Here is a 20,157-nt window from a genome sequence, read left to right as displayed (position 1 = left end):
CCTCTGCGCCTCGCACCAGAGGATGCGCCAATGAGTATGAAAGTAATTTTCCGAGCCATTTTTGGTATTGATGAAAGCCAGAGGGGCCAAAAGCGAGCCTCCGATCCGGGCTTCGAGGATAAGGAAACATGAACATGAAAGCATGGAGGGTGACGGAGTTTTCGCCTGCTTGTGATCCATTGTCCGTCAAAATCTCAGTCGTCTTTCGGTATTATAGAAACATCAAGATGTCAAGGCTAGCGTTCCACTTGGGTCTCGAAGACAGTGCATGATAGATTTGAGACACCACACACAACAGTCCGCGAGATCGGAGATCACTGGCCGTCAGCGTTCCCGTCGTAAATGCCTCGGCTCACTTTGGCAGGATTGCCTGCTACTACTGTGAATCTTGGGACATCCTATTTCTTCGTCAGTCTCTAATTGCGTGCTATGTGTCAGTAGTAGGTTCTGTCTCACCTGATGTAGTAAACTTCCGGCGCCAACAGTACTGCTCTTACCAACCCTCACGCCAGCCAGGATGGTCACATTGCTTCCAATCCAGCAATCCTCCTCAATCACTATGTTTCTACCCAAGGCTGCCCCACCGCTCCCATTGCGCCTCCTCGGATCAATAGGATAGGTAGCACACACAAGCTTCACATTAGGACTAAAGATGCATCTCGCTCCAATGGTGACCGAGCAAGTATCAGAGATGCGACAATCAGCACCAATGAGCACGTCATCGCCCACGGTGATATTGTAACCGTAGTCGCAGTTGAAAGGCGCCTCTACAACAACACGCTCACCCACGCTACCGAAAGGCAGTTCCATCTGTGGAGGCGGGACTTCGCCGTTGGTACCAGGTGGCTCCGGGGTTGGGCGCAAGCTGATGATTTGACGGAAGAGGCGGCAGCGCTCTTCGGGGCTGGCACCATGGGAGGGATTGGTAGCGTTATTGAAACGCCAGATGGCGGCAATGCAGCGCTCGCGGTCCTCGGTGAGGGCAGGGGTCAACGGTAAGTAGTACAGCCCCTTCAGCATCTTCTCTCGCTCGGTATATTGCTCGTTTCGACGTGATGGAGATGGACGGATAGCGGCTGAGTGTGTTGTAGCTGCTTGTGCAATGGCTTGCACGTTGTTTTGGTTAGGTGGAGTGTTATTGTGATTCGGTGGGTGAGGTGCTTGGGAGTATTGCGATGCTGAGGAGTTGGTCCGATGCACAGAAGCTGGCGGATGCATTGAACTCTGCTCTTGGGGATCAGGCATCTCGTACACGGAACCACGGTGGCCGTTCTGATCATATTTGGACATAGATGGAGGATGGCTTGGGTATGGTCGTGGAGCTTTGGCCCATGCAGACTTTTGTGGGTCCGGAGGACTTTGCCTCCCATAGACCTGGTCACGATCATTGTCAACATCGATTGGTTTGACTCGATCACCGTCGTACGATCTTTGCATATGCTGAGACGGCGGGCCTGGGTAATCCGGGCTGGTCTCCTGGTAGCGAGTGGTAGGTGGGTATGGAGCACGAGAAGGAGTCCCCTGGGGCGGGTAGCCGTTCTTTGATTGGAGAGGAATGGGTTGTTTGGCGTTGGTTGGTTTCTGCCACGTATTTCGCATGCTGTATCCTTCGCAGACAAATCCTCCGCGCAAGCAGTTATTACCTATCACTTGTGAGTAAAAAGATCTCAACGTGAGCAATGATCCGAGAATTGAGCTTACATTCTGGATGTTGTTCATCACACTTCTTCTTTCTCCGTCTACAGGTCATGCATCCTGTTTTGGTACGATTGCTGAAAACTCTCTTTCTACGCTTGCGATCTAGGTCTGCAGAGCTACGGCTTGCACCGTAATCCCCGTATTGTCCGTGCTCATCATCGTCTTCTGGAGTTCCATAAGTGTCACGAGGAGGCATTGAATCGTAGCTTCGATTGTGTTGTCGCAGGGAATCAGCCATCTGTTGGTCTGAATAGTATGGTCTGGGTTGACCTGGAGCAATAGAAGGGTCGACAGGATGATCGTAGTCATTCCTCACATGCTGGTGTCGCTCCGGTCGCGGGTAAATATCAGGAGGGCTTTCTCGCATCTGCGGCGGTCCGTGGTACGCATCTGGAGGGGGCGGCGGATACGTTTCTGGGGGTGGAGGATATGTTTGGCGAGGGCTGTAGGCTGGCCGCTCCCGTGGAGCGCCGTTGTCCATGCTGTGCATGCGCTGACCGCCAGGACTGGGAGGAGGACCATGCATAGGGTACACGGTTTGGTGGTCGTACTCAGGATGGCGTGGGTGCTCTTCATCAAAGGATCGCTTTCGTTTTTGCACCTGGGGACTCATGATCCCATTAGGTTGCTGATTACTCGGAGTCCTGGAATGATTTGGGTATTGCGCTCTTGGTCCGCTGGAGGTCTCAGTTCGTTGTGAAGCCGTTGAGGGTGGGCGGTCCAATGGGTGAGCATACACTGGACCTGGTGCTGGGCCTTGAGAATGTGTCGGAGCTTGAGGTTGAGCGGCAGCTGGAGCTGGTGACAGCCGTCTCTCTTGTCGCGGTGGCTCCGGTCCATTTGCTGGTCGATCCTGGCGTGGTAGAGCCGGAGATTGCGGAGGTTCATGCTGATTGTTTGGAAGAATTGGACGGTGAGTGGTGACTTCTGGGCCCTCCTTCTGAGGCTCATGGTCTGGCTTGGGCTTTGCTGGAGGAACCGGAGAGGTGCCGCCATTGACAGCAGTAAACGATGATCTAGGCTCAGCCAAGTGATCATTCTCGTGAGATCCCTGCCCCTCGCCGGCGCTGGGCTGGTTGGAAGTAACTGCTGCCATGATTCACCTCACACCCGCGAGTTTGTCGCTTACTGCGTGTGGTAGGCGCGAGGTTTCTTTCTTTTAACCTGCCAGCGCGGTGAGCAGGTATCGCGCCTTTAGACAAAATGTGATCTACATAAAGCAACGCAGATTAAGATACTCACTTCGAGTACGCCTTTGCTCAAGGTGTTTGAAGGCCGCGTGCGCGCGCTTGATGATGCGTCTACTGAAGACTAAGTCGAGGTGGATTGAGAGCCCCAATCCACAGAATTCGAAAGATGAGCTGGACGGGCAGCTTGGAGACAGGTGAAGCCGTCACCAAGGTGCGATCGTGTTGGAGGGAAGGAGTGAAAGAGAGGGGAGGGAGGGTTAGGAACACCGATCCGCCCTCGGTGCGCTAATGAGCCTGGCGTGAATTGTCGCGCGGTGTTAAGCTCCTATAAATTTAATTTTTCACACTTTCTTCACTCATCATTTCCTTTTTGAGAACTGCGAACCTTCCTAATTTTCACTGTATGAGGCAAAGAGACCCAGCGGCTTGGTTCAGCAGGATTGCAGCCGGAGTTGGGATGGAACGTTGAGTTTGGGAGGGCGGCTGTGCTTTAACGCAGTGAGCGATTGTGGAGCGGGGGAATTACTAGTTCGATTGCTAGGGGAAGATGCCGATCACGATGATTGGGTTTCAAGTTTCGAGGCTGCAGCCAAAAATAAGAAAAGACACACCACCCGCTCCTGATTGGATTCACCAACACCTCCCTCTTCAATGCTTTCACGGGCGCTTACACCTCATCAGCAGGATCCTACGCAAATACTATGGCCAAGAAGGTCACCCTATTTAACAAATATCTTTAGCGTGGCCATTATGCAGGCAGCAGGAGTCAGCTCGGCGGCAAGATGGCCAGCAGTCAGCACTCAGCACCAAGTTGCTTTGACCACTCGGCACGGGGCTAAAGATTTAGCGCTTCCTGAAGCTCGTAAAGTTTAAATTGACGAGGATCTGACGGCGCGATTGCATTGGTCACATGGAAGCCGCCGAGGCAACTCATGCACCCTCCTCGATCGGTGGAGAGTGAGGCCCACCATCATCTTGCAAGACGACTGCAACCGAAAGCTTGGCAGGCCGACTTCATCTCGACTTATACCGCAGTGCCAGAGACTTATTTTGGCAGCGCCGAGACCCAATCAGCGTCGGCAAAGTGTTGGCCAACAAAGCTGACACCTTTATGGATCGGGTCTCACCATCTACGTCCAATTTGGTGGGCATCGGCGGGAGCCGTGGCACAGTCTTAGTCTCACAATGATCCAGCTTACGCCACTATGCACAAAGAAACACACATGAGACTTGAGACCTTGAGACAGCCCCGCAATCTTGCAAGGTCGACGCCGCGCGTGTTTGCCGTGTTTGCCTCGGTCATCTTCAAGCCTCGCTGACCGACAACCCTGCAAAATCAAATGAAGAATCCTACAGTCTATGCCGATTTGCTGCTGACGACGGAGACAATAATGAATGGTGACGGGTAGGCGTGATAAGTGATGGCTATGCTCATCATCAGTGGTGATGATAGGACGGGACCAGCGGACCATAAGAGGAGAAACATGAGGAGAAAGTGTTATCCGGACTACAAGTATCGACCAACCAAAATCCTGCGATCGCGGCTCGTCCCCTCGGTAGTAAATTGAAATTCTGCAGATGAGGTCAGGAGGAGAAAGGACAGCCCAATTACAGGTATGAAACGGGACGTACATCTAGCCCCTTGTTGCTGTCATCATGCAGTAATCAGGCCAACCATTTCATGCAAGCTGGGGATTGCAGGAGCGGCGCTTGCCATTTACCGCCTAAAGTAAACCTTAAAATCACTTGGCACGCTAATGACATTGAACTCATGGCGGCGCCTCTAAGCGCTCCTTGTAACACCTTCGTCGACGTCTCTTAATGATAGCTCCAGCATCGCATCTCAACGTCTTACAGAGAGTAAAGAATGATGGGGAGTATGAAACTCGAGGTGATAACATCTCGAACCGCTTTTGAAAAAAGAACCTTCATGGCTGTTCGGAAGTCAACGGGCGAACACTTCTCGTTTCGAGCCTTAATCCTATTCCATCATTTTTATGTCTTGCAACAATGTTCGCAGGACGCCCAACCGCAACCGCGGGATAGTAAACATAGAATTGCGCAGTCAGCTTTCCGCTGTGTCGTACCCCACCGCTTTTCTGCCACGTCGCATGATAGATTCAGAAGATAAAGCATGAATAATTGTTTTCGAGGCCATTGAGATGGATTAGAAGGATGGAGACTGACTATACTGGTCTTTCGCGCGAATGACAAAGGGTTCAAAAGCTCGAGGCCATGTCAGAAATTCACATCGCATCCCAGCAGACCTTGGTAGTCGCCGCAGCATCTTTTGAGCTGATATACAAGGCCGCAGATACAGCTTGGAAATAACTGACGTTACTTGCATGATATACAATCCCTGACAATCATGCCTCAAGCTAGTCAAGTTCCTTTCACTCCACGCCTTCTGTTTCTTCTAGACCTCTCAAAAATGCATCAACTTCTTTCGGCTCTGTAATGCCCCAGACTCCTCCTCCTCTGATCGTATCCTGGCCCCTCATACCCACCTCCTTGCCCACTAGATTCCGTCCGACCTTTCCCGGTCCAATGCCCACCCAACGCCTCACTCCCTCCTCTTGGTCGAGCCACCGTATGCTGTCCCACCACCGGACAGTCTCCACACACTGCCTCGACAGCAGTTCCTTCAACTGACTGACACTGTTGAAGGGTCTGGCGCTCACGTTGCTGACGCATGGGAATAATGCCTGCTCGAAACCGATCTCTGTCTCGTCCAATAGGTCCCGCATCATCTTCGCCGCTGGCGCCATGATTTGAGAATGAAAAGGCGAGTCGGTCGCGAGCCTGACAGCCCTTGGATCGTGACCCCCGAATTGCCTCAAGTTCACCAAAAGCGCGTGGATCTTCTCAATGCTCCCGCTTAAAACGATCTGGTTTTTACTGTTGATGTTGGCAATGACCACCTGTTCGATCGGCGGCGTGTGGCTCGCTGAATCGGCCCTGCCGCCCTCACCGACCCCATGGCCTAGAAAATCGTGTATGGCTTCGATCAGACTCGACAGCCGGTCAGGTTCGCATACCAGTGCGACCATGCCATACTCCCCGCCTTCGGTGTTAGTGGCATCCCTACTGCATCTGGCCATGGCATCCGCCCTTCTGGTCACCATTCTCAAAGCATCCTCATATTTCAAATGCCGACTACTAACCAGCGCTGCAAACTCCCCAAGACTATGCCCCAAACACACATCCACTCTTTTCCCGGTATCGAAGCCGAACTCTTGCTCAAGGACTCGTAGTATCATTATTGAGGTAGCCATGATGGCGGGTTGAGCGTTTGGGGTGGCGGTGAGGGTGGAATTGGGCCCCTCTGCGATGATTTTGGAGAGCGGCGTGGAGAGGATGTGGTCCATTTCTTCGAGGAATGGACTGCAGGTTCGTGGGAAGGTGGAGACCCACGGAGTGGCCATTCCGATGCGCTGTACACCTTGGCCTGAGCAAGGAGCGGTTAGTGGTAGGATTTGGTGGAAGACATGGGGGATAATACCTGGGAAGAAGAGGGCAGTCTTGGGGCGAGTTGATGCGATTGTGGAACTCCATCTTGTGCAACTTGATTTGCACAGTGATACTATTATTCTATGTCGAATGCGAAGGGCGTTGTGTAGGCGTGGGGGACAACAGCTGCCCAGCCTATCCAGGCGGAATGTATGGATCAACTGCTTCATTTCGTAGGAGTACTGCACCAAGCCGAAAGGGCAAATTTGCTCCCTGCGCGTCAGCCACCATGTTGGTGTAGATGTCAAAATAGTGCCATATTCGTCTACTTTGAAGGGGTTGTCGTGAACGCGGGGAACTGTATTCCGGAGTCCTCAGAGTCTTGGCGTTGATTCTACGGCCGCTTCATGAGCCTGATAGGTGCGAGATTGCACGGAACGCGGCTGTAGAAAGCTTTCTCTAGAATTCAATGCCACGATATTTGGCATTTGCTTATGCACATCGCTAAACCTGCCAGATGACGCCAAACAAGCCCCCTTGAAACGAATGCATCCTTGTAGAAGCTATACTGTCGGAAAGGAGGTTCTCAATGAACTACTCATGATCCTCACTTTCGATACCACATGCGTGTAATCCCTGATGAAATGCAATGAGTTAGCGTTGACTGTTCAATGGACAAACCTTCGAGCATTGAAAGCATATTGGGGGAACAATGCTCGTTTGACGTTTCAAGGTCCAAAATATGAGATGAAGATAAATCCCGAAACCGGAAATACTTACTTGTATGTCTCATCTTCTTCTGTAATTGGAACATGCCGTACATCAATGCTTCGCTTGTTGGCGGGCATCCAGGGACGTAGATATCTACGGGCACAATTCGGTCACATCCTCTTGTAACACTGTAGCTGTAGTGATAATATCCCCCACCATTCGCGCAAGAACCCATACTGATCACCCATCTTGGATCCGGCATCTGATCATATACTTGACGTAGGGCAGGAGCCATCTTGTTGGTGAGGGTGCCAGCAACGATCATAACATCTGATTGTCGAGGCGAGGCACGGAATATTATACCTAGGCGATCTTGGTCGTAACGTGGTGTCGAAAGATGCATCATCTCTATAGCGCAGCAAGCGAGGCCGAATGTCATAGGCCACAGGGAGCCTTGGCGGGCCCAATTGGCAATTTGATCCATAGTTGTTCTGGAAAATGGAGACGGTTAGCAATGCCTTCAAACATTGTGACAAAGCGTGAGTGAACGAGACGTACAAGGCATATTGCATAGCACCCTCTTTCTTTTCTTGACTCGGCAGGGGAACTTCTCTTCGAGGCTTGCCAGTAACGCTGAGCGGCGGACCTTGTGCATCGCGTGATGGTGTGACCTCTGTAGTAGCAAACTTCGACGCTGTTGACGAAATAGTTGCTGATGGAGCTGCTCGCAGAGGAAGGAAGACAGATGCTGGTTTGGCTGTGAAGAAGCATAGGTCAGTCGCACGTGGCACTCATGAAGGCTTGCGCAGAGCATACCTCGTAGAGCCATAGAGGCCGCCAATCTAGTATTGCAAAGCATGATGAAGGTGGGCAATGGCAGACGTGCTACTAAGGAATAGATGAATGTATTGAGGTGTGGGGCAAAACTATTATTGAACAGGATCGAGAATGGTGATGTCGGATGGGCGCTAGCGTGACCAGCTAAATCGCTTTAGTGAACGCCTTAGATCTTTCTGTTTCTCTTTCACTTTCTCTTTCTCTGCGACTACAATCCTTTCATCGTCCTGCTCGGATATGTCTTTGCTGTAGTCGAGGTAGTCAAATCTGCCAGTCTGTTGCATCAAACCGAGGAGAGATTCGCAGAAAGGCTCTCCTCTTCGTCTTCGGGGTGGCGTTCCTCTCCTTGGCTGTTAGACTCTGAAGCTCGTGGGGATGACAACCAGCGTTTCAAGTCAGGCATTGATGTCTTTACCTTGAAATTGGTCTTTACAGACTGCCAAGCGGTCTGAACCTTGGAACTGGGCGAAGTTGAGCTTGAGGGTCCATTCGTGTCTGTTGAGTTTGTCGCTCGGGTTCCCTCGTCAGACGCGCCTGAGAAGCTCATGGCCCTTGTGAATGCCCTAGCGCTCGAGAGGCGAGTTCTAAACTCTTTGATATGTCTGAAATCTGATAATAATGATATCAAGAGAAGATTCAGTACTGGATTCTCAATTATGGTTGAAAAAGCGGCCTAGGTTGTACCTGCCAAATCTCGTACCACTCCTGACGCTTTCCCTTCCCTATGTATTAGTTTCGGTGCCTGCCAAAAAGCACACCTCCCACCATGCAACCATTCACTAATTTAAGACACTGCGCAATCCGCCTCTTCAACTCCACTGTTGATAGGAACCAGCCCTCTTCCTTCTACTTGAGTGTGCTTTATCTATTCTCACACATTAGAACCTGGAGTTCTTCTCCCATTCATCTACGGAACCGCATTCACTATCCATCAAGAAGAGAAGCCTCTCGAGCAATCCATGTAACCATGGCAGCTTAGCTCTGCTCGTCATCACTCTACGCTTGGCTAGTCGACACTTGATCGTCAAGCGTCCGATTTAAGAAACAGAATTTGCTTCATCTAAACACGAACACAGTACCCTGAATTGGCCGTCGAATACTTGCTTAGTGTCGCTTGCAACAGCGATAGAAAAATATGGACGGCTTGCAGCACTTGAAAGTGCCGAAGCCGAGAAATATCGTTGGTCAATGAGCAAAGGGAATGCACACATCAGTTCTGAGTTCTTCATGCATTCCTGAATTCTAGAACGTGCTCGACCCAATAAAGTCATCGTTCAGGCGTACCGATGATGCAGAGGCGGGGCGACTGAGGTACTGGTACGATGAGGTAGGGTCTGGTGATTTCTCACGGCGTCAATTCCGCATGGAAGATGTTGATAACCGGTTTGATTTACGGTGATGACCGAAGACCGAATTTCGACTGTCTCGGCCCATTCCACGTTGCTGTTGCCGCCGCATTCCAAAGATACCTCCCAAGCTGGATATAAAAGCAGCACTCCGCCAACTCTCCCTTCAATTCTGCCATCAGATCCTGCCTCACTCTCGAGCTTGAAAACTTCGCAAGTTCGCCTAAGAACTTCGATTACCGTTTTAGAATTCACCCATAGACCAAGCCATACCTTCCGCAAACCTGGTCCTCTTCCACCAAAGCAATCATGATGCCCTTTAAATTCATCGTGGCTGGTGCCATGATGTTCTTCTCTCTGGCTCTTGCATTACCTGAGCCAATACCAGTGGCTGTTTTTGAGGCCGTGCCTGCTGTTCTTCCTGAGGCGGCACCTGTGGCAGTGCGCGAAGCGAAAGAGTAAGAGCTCCGCTTTTCCGCCAGCATTGCTACTGTTTGTGTGCTAATCAACATCAGGCTCGTGAGTCCTCTCCAAGCTTGCACCCCTGCTGGAGGTAGGTTATCCGTTCTACATATTATCTCTACATCACCATCTTCCGCCGTGCTCCTGATGGTTTCTGATGTTGTCCTCTCTAGCGTCGTGCAAAGTAGCTACCCTCTCTTGTTGTTTGGGATATACTTGTGTGACTACGGGGGCTCTTTCAGGGACGTGCCAGCTTCTGATAAATCTGGCGGTGACGACGACCACCAAAGCGACGGCAAAGGCGACAGCGGTAGTGAAAGTGGCGTAGAGGCTAGGGAATGCAAACAGTTCTGGCGTTGCATTCTGTTGCCTGAGATAGCTAAAGGGCTTCTCTGTGTTGTTATGCGAGGATAGATCGTTTCTCAAGAATTCGATGCGTGAAGGAGGGTCTCCTTGCAAGTCAATAGAAGAAGCAATGAAAAAGAATTAAGGCGGTTATACCTCTAACCTAGCCATAGTCTAATAAAGCCCAGAAATGTGCCCCTACCCTATTAGCACTATAGCGCCCCAAACCCAAACCATTTGCTTTTCTTAGTCTCCAGCGGCCACCATGACGACTCCATCAATAGCCTGCATAGGCATAATAGGCAAACACGTACCTCTCCCACTCCCCTTCATTTCACCATCATCCAGCAATTGACAACCTCCACAGGATAACCCTCTCCACATCGCCCTCTTCCCCCCTCACATCAGCGCGCCGTCCGCGCACCTCGAATTCTCCTTCCTCCTCAACGCCTCCCTCGATATCTTCGATGCTTGTGCTCGAGACCGGAATCGCATCGATCAGGACCTCGGTATGCTGCAAGCAATTGACGAGCGATTGAGTATCTGGGGCTGGGAAACAGGGACGGGAACGAGATTTGCGGTTGTGGTTGATGCGTGGGGAAGAGGGGGGAATAGGGGGTTGAGGGGAGTGTCGGATGGGGATTTGAGGGGCGTGAGTTGCTACCCTTTGTCTCTGTCGAGAGAATGGGAAGGGAGGGGGGGTTGGTGGGGCTAGAAATGCTGATTTGTGGGGTATACTAGGCTTTTAAGGCGCTGCAAACAGCGTATGTACGGCTGTTGCAGAACCCGTTTTACGTGCCGGATGAACATACGCCTATGGCTGTTGCTAGTGGGAGAGGGAAAGGAGGGGAGATCACGAGTAAGAGGTTTATTGAGGAGGTAGAGAGGATTGGCGAGATTTGGAAGCCGGGCATGAGTGTAGTGTGAAGAGCTCAATGGGGCATGTGGTTTTGGGCTAAGGATGTGACCGATGTGTATGCTGGAGGCGCCGATGTGCTGCGTTGAGACGAGACGAAGCAGGGCGCTCTCAGTTCGACAGTTTATGAGGAAGACTATGGAAGCACGAGGTTATTGGGCTGCCTCTTGTGACCAGGAACCACCACCATCAGAAGTTTCACTGAGAGCTAAGGCCTAAATCCTGTCTACTGAAGCAAAGGCTTTTTTCGAACGGCTTTTGACGGAAAGTTATCAGTAAAATCAGATCTGAAGAGGGGCGATTCGTTCAATTCACCACACGTCGGCTCAGACTTGTCCCTCGACCCAGGAATCTCAACTCAAATAATAAATTCTCAGAAATTATTAGGGAATTATAGGATCTCCAAGCAGAGCATTCCAAAGACCTTTCTCCTATTCACCAATATGCAAATTACAATCCAAATGCTCGATGGGTCCATCACACCCTTCAAAGCCAGATCATCCATCACCATTGCCAGCCTCAAAGCCAAATTCGAGCCATGGCAGCCCATGAAAGGAAGGGCCTTACTGCATCATGATGTGCAGCTAGACGACCGTGCTATTCTCGGTTCTGTTCCTGGCGTAAAGGACGGCACTATCCTCAGAGTTGATGAGCAGGTGTCACAGGTGAAAGACAAAGCTACTGGCAAGAAGAGACTAATGAGCGGTCCTGCGAGGTCGGCAGTAGACGAGGATGTGGTGGAATCGATTGAGCAATCTGGTGGTGATGATGAGGAGACACCGAGTGAGGACGAAAAGCGAATATCTAGCAGCAAACGAAGACGGCCGTTGCGGACCCCGGCGGGAACAGTGGAGGATTTCATCGATGATGGTAACATTGCGAACTCTCCACAGGGAAAGGCACTGGTACTAGACGATATGAGTGACGACACTGTACGTACGGCAGACACAAACCTGAGTGACCGTGCAAAGGCGCTACATATTGCCAAGAAGGAGAAAGGAAAAAACACAGCCCGCGAACCAACCGATATGTTGGCTTCCAAAGCTCAAAATATAGGCCATCGGCTGCACGCCTTGAACACCTTTGCCCCGCCCCCAGAGAACCCAGTCCAGAATCCTACCGCCAGCGCTCATATGCCTAAGACGACAGAGGCTATCTCATCTCGTCAGGATGTCATGGAAGACGACGATGCGACTTTCCTAGCTGGCATCAACGCCGCTGCTGCCGCGACGCAGAGACTGCCACTACACTGCGAGGCGGGACCTGAGGAGGACGTCTCGGTTCATCGATGTGACGCTTGTGGACGCGCGTGTCGTTGTGGTGGGGATCGATCGGCTACATCGAACAGCGTGGTGCCGGTGGAAGAAACAAACCGAGGACGAGAAGCTGCTTCCACGAATAGCAACCTTCACGCCCATCTGATAGCAAGAAGAAACCCCGCGAGCCAGCACGCTGAGTCGAGCTGGACTGGAATGTGATGATGGGTTATGATGCCGCTGGTGCTTATGACCGTGATGTCCGGGCATTGGATTCCCTGCGGGCGCCGTGGGCTCTGTGGGCGGGCTCGGATGCTTTGCAGAGGCTGGAAGTCAATCCCCTACAGTACAATCTGGATGTAGCTATGGGTAGAGCAGAGGCTGGGTCTTGATAGAGCTCATCGAAGGTGCTCGATTGGCTAGTTGCGTTCGGACGTATCTCTGGATGCAAATTTTTGATGGCTTGTGGAACGAGTGTTGGAGGATGGGTAGAGAGACAGAGATAAATAGGTAGCTACAATGGCGACTGTTCTCTCTAGCCAAGAGAGGAGCCTGTCATTACTTCTCAAGCCTGCAGCAGCATTTTTGACTTTGTAGCAAAGATAGGACTCAATCTGGGGTTGAGGACTGAGCTCTTAGTTGGTCTAAGTCTCAGGACGTACTTTACCAAAAATGGCACATTTCTCGCATGATTTAGAGGGGACATCGACTTGCGTAGCTGGTATCATTATAGGGGCCTACTCATCGCCGCTTACTCCTCCTCTCTGTCTCCGAGACCTCTGGCTTGCCTCTCTCCCCCAGTCCTTCAACCCCCTTTCCCCACGCCCCAGCCTTCTTCCCCCATTTGATAAGGCCCCATGCATGCTCCCAGCCAAATTTCGGAGGAGCCTCTTGACTCGTACGAAAAGGACTAGCGCCATGTCTGAACACTTCTTCTTGGTTGATTCCCTCCTCAGCTTGGAGGGCACCTTGGGCAGAGGTGACACGAGCCAAATCGTCCATGGCTCCCTCCCAACGCCTGGCGTCCTTCCCCAAAGGCCTCCACCACCCTTCTTCGTCCCTCGCCCACCATCTCTTTCCACACATCTCCCACAAACGGCTCCGAGCTCGCTTGTACGCGAACCTCTCATCCTCACCTGTGAATGTTCCAGTACGGGCGAAGTCGGGAGACTGCCGGCCAATCTCGTTTCCTGCACCTGGAGCACCATCGCTTGGTCCGTGACTTCGGCCGGCGCCGTAGACTGGGCCGAAGTCGCTGTCTTCGTCTGCTAGAATGGAGCGGGATGATGAGGCTTGAGATTGTGGGAAAGGGAGGGGGGTTGTGGAATACGACGGTGGGGAAGCCGAGGAAATATAGGAAGAGGTGTTGGGGCGGAAGGGGGAGGTCTGGTCTTGGAAGATTTCACTGAAGGTTTCGGGGTAGATTTCTTCATCGCCAGATGCGGTGCTTACGCCGTCTTCGGGGAGTTGTTTGATCTCGGGAAAGAAGATGTCGTCTGGGCCTGCCTCTGCGCCGATGAGTATTTTACAGCGGGCTTCATAAAGTGCGTCGAGGAGGGTTATGAGACGGCGCGCTTCATTCTTTTGGAGAAAATTAAGAATGGGAACATCGGTGAGGATTAAAGTATGGAATGTTGAGGCGAGCGTGATGTAGTCTGCTGGGCCAAGATTTGTGCTGCAGAGCTCGTCGAAGGTCCATTTGGTGACTCCAGAGAGGTGTCGACGAACCAGAAGATTGCGGCCGTAGACTCGTAGAGTGGTGTCCTTCCAGGGTATGGCAAGGTCATCATTTGGTAGTACCGCAGGACTTTGAATTGCATGGAGCTCCAAGGCCTTCCAAGCGCTGTCCAGCGTCACGAGCTCCTCATGAGATACTGTTGTTGACGGTCTTACGAAGTAATGCTTGGGTGCAGTTACTTTAGAATCTTTTTTGTTTAAAAACACCTCTTTACTTGTTTCCCTGACATGTAGGCTCTGTTCGTATCCCAGACCCCAGTTTCCAGGGGCTATAGGCTCAAGACCTCCAAAGCCTTCGACATTAGATTTCAGGCTGGCCTCGTCTAACATTGTATCAGTAGAGGTTTCTTCTTCAGCTTCACGTCTTCTCCAGTCCTTGCCACCTTCCATATCCCATGTCTCACATCTTGCCCGTAGAACTTCTAAGAATGCAGCAAAATCACCCTTTCCGGCAAACATATTCTCGCTCCTCCCGCCTTGGTTCCTGGATCCCAATAGACCCGATCTGTTCCCCAAGAGGCCTAGCCGTGAAGACGGTGGTGCGACGAACTCCATGCCTGACGCATTGGCCAATTCTTCTGGCATACGATTGCTTGTCGCAATTAGAACTCCGCCAAGGTGAAAGAAAGAAGTAAGGAGGTTGGATAGGATCTTTGAAGCGGCACGATCCGGCAATTGAAATTCATCCAGAAAGAGTATTGGAGAAGTAGAGATCATGTCCCTTGCAAGCCATAATAGAGAATGTTCTTCATCTTGGCTTCCGCTTCTCGGCATAGCCGATGACTCAGTATGCCTTTCCTTACGCAGTTGTTCTAGCCTTGCAAATGTCTCGAGCATGAAGGTGTTGAAATGCCACCGTCTCTTCTTGCCGTTGGGTAAGCAGTCGGCTAGTAGGTCTACAAGCAGACTCTTCCCTGTTCCTACCTCTCCGTATAGAAGTAGACCCTGAGGTGATTGCAACTGTACAGCGGATTCATGACTGGTCAGCCTCCTTGTGAGCGCCATTGCATCTGCCTTTGCCTTCTGCTCTCGCAACGATGAGAAGATCCCGTGGCGTCTTCCATTATTCTGCTGTTTCCTATCTTCCGCCTCAGCCGGATCAATGGCAGGCTTTTTAACAAGCCGATTGATCTGATCTAGCCGGTGGCTGAAGTCGACCTTGGGCGAGTAGTCCTTGAGGCGATAGTAGAGCTTTTGGAGATGGAGCGCGAGACGATGTTGGGCTGGGTCCGGGTCAATTCGTTTCGTAGCGAGCAGAGCACGGTATAGGACGAGCGGGTTGGTGATTGTAAGGCCTGTAGACGGAGATAATGGTGGCATAAGGGAAATGGGTGTTAAATTTGTAGTTGTCTTGGCTGCTAGGGCAAGAAGCCCGTTATCGATACGTCTAATGACAAACCACTCAGCCCTATGGCCAAGCGGGCCTTGGCGGGGGCATCTCCTACTATCATGCCTCCTTCCAAGCTGTCGTGATCACCCCATATCAAAGCACAACCCAACACAAATCTTGCAAAACATCACTGATTAGTCGAGAAGTCCTACGCTATTGCTCTCTCCCTATCCATCTCACCCACAATCAACTTCCTCAAACCCTCAAACCCCTCGCTCCTCCGTCCACACCTGACCCTCCTCGGCCTCTCCTCCGATCCCACAAACTGCATTGGCAAGATATCCTTGAACCGAAACCCTTTTCTCCTCCACCAGTACCATCTCCACCGCCTTCGCAAACTTAGCCGGATGCGCCGTTGCCAGCGCCACCTGATGTGCACCCTCCGCAGATCGCAGCGCCGCAGTTACCGCAATTGCAGAATGTGGATCTAAAATAGAGCCCTTGGGCCATCGATAAACATTTCGGATGGTGGCAATCGTCTCTACATCCGATACCCGCTCCGCTGCGAAATCTGCGCGTATGGCATCCAGCACTTGTTTCTCGACGCTGAATCCGCCGTTGGTCTTTAATTGAGTCTGCCATTCTTTGACTTTCCGACCCGCTCTTTCTCTCTTCTCTTGTGCGCTGTTGGTGTTTAAGCTGTAGACGTCGTGCGCGACGAACCAGAGCAGTCTTTCGAAATTGCTGCTTACAAGAATGTCCATCGAGGGCGATAATGTTTGCTTGACTCCCTCAGGGTGCGCTGTTGCCCCATCCTGTACAAGACCCCCTGCTGCCGCGGCGCCGTGAACGGGGTTCTGCTCGTACGTGCCGGTCTGCAAGAAACGGTGGAAGATGTCGTTCTCATTGCACGCGATGATGAGCTTCGAGACGGGCAGGTCCATCCGCTTAGCTAAGTACCCGGCTAGGATGTCGCCGAAGTTTATGGTGGTAGATTCTGAGTCGACGTTTCAGTTCTTGGGTAAGCGTGGTGAACTCGTACGAGGCATCTTTCGCGTAAGGTGTGCGTGGGAAATGTCTTTTGACTCCAACCTCGACTCTTGAGAAGAAGGACTGGATAAACACTTACCCTGTGGGAACGACGAAACGGATCTGATCAGTCGAGGCATTATATGTGACAGAGCGAACTAATAAAAAGTAGGATGCAAAGTAATACGTTATCTGAGCCAGTATTCGTGCGAAGTTGACAGAGTTTACTAGTCGAGGCAAATATTAGTCTTAGTACACCATGTAGACTGAATCTTCAAACAATACCAGCGGCAAGTCTCACACTTGAATTGATCAAAGGGTCATTGAAAAGGTCTTTCACGAGGGCCTATTGAGTAGCGTCAAAAGCGACGTTTTCAGCAGAGGCAGGAGATGTGGTACTTGACAGTCATCAAATGTCCCGTCAACGCTCAGTCAATGCACTACAGACTAGTCATTAGAAGTCTCCCACTGTAAGTCCATCAAGGAGCACAATACGAGTGTTGGAGGACTGGTGACATACCATTTCTATCGGTCACTGTTGCAAATCCGGAAGTCAGCGATTCTCTATCAGAAGTAGAGAAGAAGCCAGGAAGCATCTTTGTCGACCTTCCACTCCCGAGCCATATTGCAGGGATTGGCTCTAGGATTGGGACTGCTGAAAAAAACGGCCGTAACTACCCACCCGTTGTCATCTGTGCCTCCTGTATTGGGCCCACCTGGGTTCGGAGTCAGCATCATCCACTCAAAACTTTAAAATCTGTTGAACTGAGGCACAACCTGAGAGCTTTGATTATTCACCAGCCCCCAAAATCCGAGCTGCAAAAAGAGCGGGGGCGTACCTTCCCTGTCGGATACTTGACGAACACCGAGACATCTTTCTTGCCTCTCAAGCCGTATATCGCGGCGCTTCCAGTGTCGCCACTTGGCGCGCAAAGGACTGTCAAATGCTCCCGATCTTTGCCCGACTTTCCTTCGTTCCTTATGACCCGGAAGAACTCAAATAGGTTCCTGTTCAAGGATTTGGAGTCAGCAAGATTCAGGACTCAGCGTATCACATGGAAGGAGGATAGCAGGCTCTACAGGGTATATACACCAAGAACTGCAGTGCCTGCAACAGTCGACGTTAGAATCAAGGGTTGTTCGGCTATGAGGGTTCTCATACGATGTCTTTGAAGGCAAATGTCTCTCCATGACACAGCTCCAGCAAATGTATCGTTCTGGCATTATTCAGCGTCACCGTAGGCGTTACGCTCGGAGCTCTAATGGTCGAGTACGACCGGTTGATGATGTTTCGAAGGGCCACGGGCTCGATTTCGCTTGGGGCAATGTAAAGACTAAAAAATTGGAACGCGAGCTCAGAGAAGCTCATATGAGACCCATCATCCTGCCAGTTTGACGGCAAGGAGGGAATGTCTTCTGGGAGAAACAGCCCCTGATCTGTAGCCAGTCCCTTTAAGACTGTCTCTTCGAAGGAGAACTGCGCATTGTTAGCGTTGGTGAGTGACTTGAGAGGTCAACATACACCGTAGGAGCCGCCACGCGTGGAGAGATAGCGCTGTGATGTTGTATGGGACGACATTGTATGTGAAGTGAGAAAGCCTAGCTATTGAAAAGGGACTAGGGGATCGAAGATGACAGCAGCAACAGGTCGGGGGTTTGTCGAATGGCAGAGCTTGATGAGGGTCCGACTGCAATCAGTCCAGCTTGAATTCTGCTGATATCCTGCAATATGCGTGAGTCCTGGTCAGCGAGTCATGAAGCAGCAATCATGATGGTCATCGATCGAAAAAAAAGAAGAGTGCAACAAACCGGCTGAATCGTCAAGGTAGATAAACAATGTATCCTATGACACTATCTTCGAGCAGGTCTGCTAGAATGTGCAAAGTAAGAGAAATGAGCTGGGTTCCTCAATCTTTGGTTAAGTGCAAAAATCCCGACAATCTCGGCTTGTCCAAAAACGTGGCCAGTAATCGTCTTACTGATTAATGTGGCATGAATACTGAGATCTTCAAGCAGCTGCCAGCAATGATGCACCTTGACTATAAAAATTGTTATAAGAAGACCTGCAATTGCTGAATGTGGAAGCAAGGGAGTTTAATGGCCTTGGCAAACACGCAACAAAGTAGGTAAAAATTAATTGGCCGATCTGCCAAGAAGACAGAAATCTGCCCCGATCTCACCCCCGATCGAGCATCGGGTGAGCGCACCGCTGCCCTATTTTCGCGCGACTTGGGTGACCGTCGCGCGACCCTGGGTGATCCTGGGTGATTGCACTCCCTCGAAGAAGGCGAGCAGGGGGGTGCTAGATCCCTCTATAAAATGAGCAGATAGAAAATACAGTCTTGAAACAAACCTCTGAGGTTGAGTACCTCGCGCAAATTCGGCAAACCAAGCGCTTAAGGATCGGGTTCGAAAATATAGAGGAAGCATCCTGCCTGAAGTTGGCCTCCCATACCTTTATTGTTGCCTAGCGCAGGTCTCTGATCAGTTCTGTAGCAGCTCAATATCAAATACAGGGTTACTCACACTCATTGTAACAGTTCGTGAGCACTGCCTCGCACCACCAATCGGACTGGCTACTGTTCCCCAAAGGCTGCCCCACCGTAAACGTTTCGGTACTATCCGGATACGCGCATTGCGGTATCGCACTGATCGTCATATTGAACCCCTTTTCGTTACTCGCCGGTCCGCCGTTGCCGTCGTCGGAATTGTTCTCTTGGCTGTCTCCGCTCAGAAGGCCGTTGTGTGGCGGTGCTAAAAGCGATGCCAGAGTGAGGTGACCGTTGTTGTCGCAGAATGCATAAGTTTTCGAGTTGACGTCGCTGGCGTCGGAGTATTTGCCTATGGGGCTGGGAGCGCAGCTCGGGAGGCCGATGTTGGTGATGTCCGCGATGGAGGTTGTGGGCGAAGCTGGTGTGGTAGTTGTCGTTGGCGGAGGTGGCGGAGGTGGCGGAGGGGTACTGGATGATGATCTCGTTGATGTAGGTGTGCTTGATGGGGCTGTTGCGGTCGTCGACTTGAGCAAAGTGGTCGCCCCCAAAGTGGGGCTTTTGGCGACTGCATTTGGAGCAGGAACACTAAGGACCTCACCTGGTTGCAAGTCATTGGCGGAAATCCCAGGATTCGCGGCCTCCAGGGCAGCGACGGAGACTCCTTGCTCGGCGGCAATTCTTGCTAGAGTATCGCCACTTTGGACATTGATTGCGTTTATTTGTTGAAGGAAGACTGCAGCAATGATGACGAGATGCGCCACGAGTGTGTCCTGTTTGATCGAGGAAAAATGCATCTTGATGGGGAGACGAAAAGCCTACACAACTCTCGTTTCTAGAAATTTACTCGCATCTGACGTGAAGAAAGCTTTCTTGAGTTGATTTTAGTTATCAAGTCCAAACGAGGGAAGTTGTAATTGTATATCTATGCCTGTGAGAATGGTCTCTTTGACCTTTCGTGATGCCCGAATCCATTGTCTCTTCTTTCGTCTCTTTCTCGAGATAAGAAAGATATTAATTGTTTGATCTTACTAAAGCGTAGCTACTTTGCTTTCGCTATTCTTGTCTTATGGGAGATAAAGAAAATGAATGGTTAAGTACGAAAATGACAATGAAGCGCAGCATCTGTTCTGCATAAAGAAAAGAAATCAACGCACCTCATTGAATTCGCTTGTGACCCTTGATACTCTTCTTTCTCCGTTTTCCTTATTTACACGATCAACTTGTCTACTTACATATCTTCTTTGTTTTTTATGTCCTGTATTTATCATAGAGCGACGGACCAGGGATCAATCAGGTAGCAAGCTTATTTCACTGACTGGCCGACAAGGCTTTTGAAAAAGGCCTCAAAGGAGTTCAAA

General features: G+C 51.0%; 7 protein-coding genes across 7 annotated transcripts; 2 read left to right on the top strand and 5 right to left on the bottom strand.

The window, feature by feature from the left end:
• Positions 1-314: 314 nt before the first annotated feature.
• On the bottom strand, positions 315-2,794 carry HO133_010736 (uncharacterized protein; the record flags this gene model as incomplete). Its single annotated transcript, XM_037301588.1, has 3 exons — positions 315-398; positions 457-1,643; positions 1,702-2,794. The coding sequence occupies 3 exons, from the start codon at positions 2,792-2,794 to the stop codon at positions 315-317; spliced, it is 2,364 nt and encodes a 787-aa protein (XP_037153222.1).
• Positions 2,795-5,281: 2,487 nt separating this feature from the next.
• HO133_010735 (uncharacterized protein) lies at positions 5,282-7,908 on the bottom strand (the record flags this gene model as incomplete). Its single annotated transcript, XM_037301587.1, has 4 exons — positions 5,282-6,336; positions 7,119-7,540; positions 7,608-7,806; positions 7,866-7,908. 4 exons carry the CDS (start codon positions 7,906-7,908, stop codon positions 5,282-5,284), a joined length of 1,719 nt encoding a protein of 572 aa, XP_037153221.1.
• Positions 7,909-9,541: 1,633 nt separating this feature from the next.
• On the top strand, positions 9,542-10,966 carry HO133_010734 (uncharacterized protein; the record flags this gene model as incomplete). The annotated part of the gene is made up of 6 exons (XM_037301586.1): positions 9,542-9,690; positions 9,748-9,785; positions 9,868-9,878; positions 10,290-10,349; positions 10,407-10,691; positions 10,781-10,966. 6 exons carry the CDS (start codon positions 9,542-9,544, stop codon positions 10,964-10,966), a joined length of 729 nt encoding a protein of 242 aa, XP_037153220.1.
• A 432-nt stretch (positions 10,967-11,398) lies between these two features.
• HO133_010733 (uncharacterized protein) lies at positions 11,399-12,433 on the top strand (the record flags this gene model as incomplete). Its single annotated transcript, XM_037301585.1, has 1 exon — positions 11,399-12,433. One exon carries the CDS (start codon positions 11,399-11,401, stop codon positions 12,431-12,433), a length of 1,035 nt encoding a protein of 344 aa, XP_037153219.1.
• A 519-nt stretch (positions 12,434-12,952) lies between these two features.
• HO133_010732 (uncharacterized protein) lies at positions 12,953-16,327 on the bottom strand (the record flags this gene model as incomplete). Its single annotated transcript, XM_037301584.1, has 3 exons — positions 12,953-15,243; positions 15,574-16,275; positions 16,321-16,327. The coding sequence occupies 3 exons, from the start codon at positions 16,325-16,327 to the stop codon at positions 12,953-12,955; spliced, it is 3,000 nt and encodes a 999-aa protein (XP_037153218.1).
• Positions 16,328-16,739: 412 nt separating this feature from the next.
• HO133_010731 (uncharacterized protein) lies at positions 16,740-17,886 on the bottom strand (the record flags this gene model as incomplete). Its single annotated transcript, XM_037301583.1, has 6 exons — positions 16,740-16,747; positions 16,828-16,842; positions 16,990-17,023; positions 17,147-17,302; positions 17,470-17,784; positions 17,830-17,886. The coding sequence occupies 6 exons, from the start codon at positions 17,884-17,886 to the stop codon at positions 16,740-16,742; spliced, it is 585 nt and encodes a 194-aa protein (XP_037153217.1).
• A 939-nt stretch (positions 17,887-18,825) lies between these two features.
• On the bottom strand, positions 18,826-19,593 carry HO133_010730 (uncharacterized protein; the record flags this gene model as incomplete). Its single annotated transcript, XM_037301582.1, has 1 exon — positions 18,826-19,593. The coding sequence occupies one exon, from the start codon at positions 19,591-19,593 to the stop codon at positions 18,826-18,828; it is 768 nt and encodes a 255-aa protein (XP_037153216.1).
• Between the last annotated feature and the right edge of the window lie 564 nt (positions 19,594-20,157).

Source organism: Letharia lupina, assembly GCF_014066315.1.
Source record: "Letharia lupina isolate WasteWater1 chromosome Unknown contig_9, whole genome shotgun sequence".
Lineage (NCBI taxonomy): Eukaryota > Fungi > Ascomycota > Lecanoromycetes > Lecanorales > Parmeliaceae > Letharia > Letharia lupina.
Note: the sequence above shows the minus strand (reverse complement) of the source record. Positions and strands in the feature narration are given on the sequence as shown.